This window comes from Etheostoma spectabile, chromosome 2 (assembly GCF_008692095.1).
Source record: "Etheostoma spectabile isolate EspeVRDwgs_2016 chromosome 2, UIUC_Espe_1.0, whole genome shotgun sequence".
NCBI classification, from domain to species: domain Eukaryota; kingdom Metazoa; phylum Chordata; class Actinopteri; order Perciformes; family Percidae; genus Etheostoma; species Etheostoma spectabile.
This window is the reverse complement of record NC_045734.1, coordinates 30,763,014-30,767,486: the sequence shown is the minus strand read 5'-3', so window position 1 is coordinate 30,767,486 and position 4,473 is coordinate 30,763,014. Positions and strand designations below refer to the sequence as shown.

General features: G+C 38.2%; 1 protein-coding gene across 1 annotated transcript in view; it reads right to left on the bottom strand.

The window, feature by feature from the left end:
- Positions 1-1,007: 1,007 nt before the first annotated feature.
- The window catches only part of ndufs8a (NADH:ubiquinone oxidoreductase core subunit S8a), a 6,940-nt gene continuing 3,474 nt past the window's right edge, over positions 1,008-4,473 (bottom strand). The window contains exons 7-8 of the mRNA XM_032539432.1: positions 4,173-4,301; positions 1,008-1,707 (exon numbers count right to left, since the gene is read on the bottom strand). Coding sequence (XP_032395323.1) covers positions 1,576-1,707; positions 4,173-4,301 — 261 coding nt within the window. The 3' untranslated portion in view covers positions 1,008-1,575. The remainder of the gene's footprint in view (positions 1,708-4,172; positions 4,302-4,473) is intronic.

Below are 4,473 nucleotides of genomic sequence, written 5' to 3'. Positions count from 1 at the left end.
CTTTAATTGATTTATCGAAACAAACATTTTCTTATTTATAAACCAATGATTTATTGCCATGAAATTAATGTGCAACTCTAATTATTGAGTTAATTGTTGATATTACTGCTGCTGTTGCATAAAATCCATGAACTTCGTGTACACTATCCCTAGTTTCCTAGGTGAACGTCCTGTGTACCCGTCCACCACCCCAAAAATGCTGCTTCAATCAATGTGATCAATGTTTATCATCCCCTTAGCATCCTCCTCTTCTTCTCTGATAAATCATATTTTTGTCCAATAGTTTCCAGTTAGTTCATGAGCCTAGCTCATGGTGGGGAGAAGCCCACCTGGGAGGCCCGGAGGCAATATTTGATATTGGGAGATTTGATAAATACTAAGATTAAAATTAAAATGAATAGAATTAGTAATATAATAGAACTGAAGAAAGCAGAAACAGATTCAAGGAAAATTTCAAAGTTACTATCCAAGTATGAACAGTCAGGGTGCTTTAATAGCAGCAGACTCACTTCAATTAGGCTTTATAAACCACAGCTGCATGAGTTTCTGATTAAAAGCTTGATCGTATCATGATCGAACCTAAATACTATTGCTACAGGTTTATTTTATCGGTTATAAATTGGTAATATTAGACCAAGTGACCTTAAAAATCTGTTGTGCAAAATACAAGCAAGAAAGAAGTACAGTTAGCCATGAATGTAGGCAACACACACCAACTTTAGTGATATTTAATGCATACTGCTGAATTACATGTGGGTGGGAAGCTTACTTTTTAAAAAATAATTATACTTAATTCAATCTTTGATTTTATTTTACATGAAACAAAACATCACTCTTAACTCAAGGTCCACCTGCTAGCTTTTTAAAGAGCTTTCAACCACATCTCAAGGGAGTCACAGTCTTCATTAACAGATGGAGTCTGCCCAGTATGGTGACCTGGAGATGATGTTCATGGTTTTAAATTCTTCACCTAGAGTAAAGCTGGACCTTCACATTCGACACACTTATTCTTTCTCCCAGAATTTTATTTCTTGAGTAAGGGTGGAAACAGCACAAACACCATCATACTCTGCACTGACATCCAGGATAATAACAATAATCTATGTATACTTGTGTAGGACATCAGATGTTTGCAGTCTGCCATCAGTGTACAGCACTGATCCTGCCACAGCATGACTCAGTCACCATGATTTTTAGTCCAGTGGGACTGGGCAACCAACCACATGGATGACTGGGTGATCACTGACTGGACCATGCTGAGGCAGCTGGTGTACACTGATCACAGAACGCCAGTGTAGTAATTATCATTCTACAATAAATATGATATCCAAACAATGACATGGAAAAATCTGAAACGTATCAAAGTATATTCAGTATATCAGAAGGGGATGACACTGACACAAGAGAAAATGTGTTTGGTTTGAATTGAAAGCTGCATCGGCAAACCCAAATCCAACCCTGAAGCACATCCACAGCTGACTGTCTTCTTACAGTTTGTACAGTATGGACGTATGTGCGTGTCAGAGGTTATTCTGGTATGTGCTAAGGGTATACTGTGTGTGTGTGTGTGTGTGTCTATCGGTAGAGGTAATCCGCTTGTATGTTGGCAGCTATCTCTGCCTCCCACTTGTCACCATTGTTGAGGAGCTTCTCCTTGTTGTAGAGCAGCTCTTCATGGGTTTCAGTGGAAAACTCAAAGTTAGGACCCTGAATAAAGAAGGAAAGAGAGAAGGTAATAAAGGGGAGTGTAAGAAAGAAAGAAGGGGTGAGAGGTCAGTTCAAATTGCCTTTTCTATGACATGAACTTGTAAATATTTAGTTTAGCCATTTCTTCCAATAGCTGGGTTGCCTGGTCTACTTGTGTAATAATGCTTATATAACCTCAAACCTGTTGTGCATAATCAGGTTAAAGACATTTAATCTAATTTCACTATGTATGCTGTAGGAATGTCACATGAATGTATAAATTGTGAAAAGAATATAAAGAAAAAAGAATGACTTATGGCTTTTTAGTTTGTCTACAAGTCTCAAGGAAAACAAAAATAAACAATGTATCTAACAAATACAAAACTGTTAAGATTTTGTTCCTAGAAAAGTCCACACGGTTTTATCCAAAGAGTTAGTTGGGCCATCAGCATGAATTTCCTATCTGCTGTGAGACAGAGAGCCACAGCCACACTTCTTTACACTGCCAGGGCAGCCTCTGACCCCCTGACCCCCAATACAACAATAAAGTCAGCCGCTGCGTCCAAAATGCACTACATACTGTACTCATAATGTGTACTATCATTCAACATTTGTGTGACTAAATAGCAGCTCACTTTTTGTAGCTGGACACACACACCAAAATGTTCTTCTCTTTCCTAAAGTCAATAACCCCGAGTGAATGGAATACAGGAACAGCGCTACTCTGCCACTGCAACTCAAATGGTGTAATTTTGCCAACTAACTTATAACACTTATAACGTTAATGCTTCCAAAATATCATTTATAATCTTTAAATACCTTCAGAAATGGCAGTGGTTATGTCAAAGTAAGCAACTTTAAACCTTTTTAGCATTTAATACCTCGGCTAAGTGTATTCACCGGTCTTTCTGATTGAGCAGGCATGACTTGGTGTGTTTTTCAGGGGCAGATGTAGTGAATTCAGGGCCCCAGGCAAACAACGTCTTCCTTTACTTTTCACCTTTCCTATTGACAGTTGTAGAAGTACAGTGTTTCTCTATGTTGATTTTATTGTGGTGGACCGCCATGGCAAAGTTTCTGCCGCCATGGTATTAGAAATAGCGCAGACGCACAATGCAGTCGTGGTTGCCTTTAAATTATCCTGCCGACACGATGCACCCTGTTGGCCTCTGCTCACATTGCAATTTAACAACAAGTACAACTACGCTTTCTTCCAAGTCGACTTTTAAACCAACAGCTCCGTCAAAAACGTCACCGAGGGAGATGGCTTTGAAACACAGACACCAAATCAAGGTAAGAAATAAATAACTATGGCTAACATTGCAAGAAACATAAACAGGATAGCTAGCTAACTGGTATCGATCTCACATCGTGATTTTTTGTCCAAAGACAGCGTTGGAAAAAAGCATTCAGTTAGTGTGTTGTTAGGATGGCTACAGTAAATCATAGGCTCCTGTTATCTGAAAGATTTTTAATGTAATGGCTCTATATCAATATGATTTTGACAATCTGGATGAGGTTGTTATAACTGGATGGCCTGCAGCTTGAAGCACAATTCGTTTGGATACAAGAGTTACATTTTGGAAGACAGATGGACAGACCTGCCTCCACTACTAAAAAAAATCCTAAAAAGAAAACACAGAGTCATGCATTGTAAAAACCTTTTTTTCTGATTTAAAACGTTTGACTACTAGTAAAACTATTATACTGCACAGTACAAGTGCTGCTTTCAAATGTTTACTTAAAGTGAGGAATGAAAAATAGCTATTATCAGGAAAATGTACTTACATTTAATTAATACTTAAACATATTTGAATTGTTGTATTTTGTGAGTGTCAGCAATATACAATTGAGAAGCATATTTGAAGTGCTTTGGGGGGCCTCTAAGTTATTTCAATGAGTTAGAATAGCAACATATTAAAAAAGAAATTATCTCTAAACATCAAAATAAATGTATAGCTGTTTGGGGTCATTTTAGTTGGAGGTAAAGCAAGCGGTCCGTTCCCAACAGGCACATTTTAAACAAGCACTACACTAGTTGAAAAAAATTGACATTGCAATTATTTTTTTCCTGTGATATGTATTGCAATATAAATAGCCTACAGGAAGTTACCCCCTCTAGAAGCATCCAGGGGCTTGCTCTCCTGAAGAAAATGTGTAACTTTTTATTGCGCACCCCACAACTATGTGCCATTTGAGACACGTTTGTCTTGTTTTGAAACAAACTGCAGTTAGTGATGGGGAACTAAGCTTTCTGAAGCACTGAACCAGCAGTTGTGCAGTGTTTGGTAAGTCAAAATGGTGAGATCTGGATTTGCTGGATACATGTTAGACTACATTGAAACAAAAAGTGAAAGCCAGTTGGAAAACAATGGGACCATTTACAGAACTTACCAAAAATAATGTGTGATATGGCATCAAAAACTGAATTTACTGTATATCTACATGTTAAGGACCTGCAGACATGTCAGCAATCATACACACACCTCTACAATAGCGTCCACAGGACAAGCCTCCTGACAAAAGCCGCAGTAGATGCATTTTGTCATGTCGATGTCGTAGCGAGTTGTCCTCCTGCTGCCGTCAGCACGGGTCTCTGCTTCGATGGTGATGGCCTGGACACACATTGTTGGAGATGAAGAGACCCACTGACATAGTCCTCTGAGCTGCTATCTGGCACTGAGATTTAATATAAATGCCTATATGTATTCACAACTGACAAATTTAAATATAATCATACATTTCATGCTATATTCCCTGTAAAGACCATTACTTATGGTTAAAACA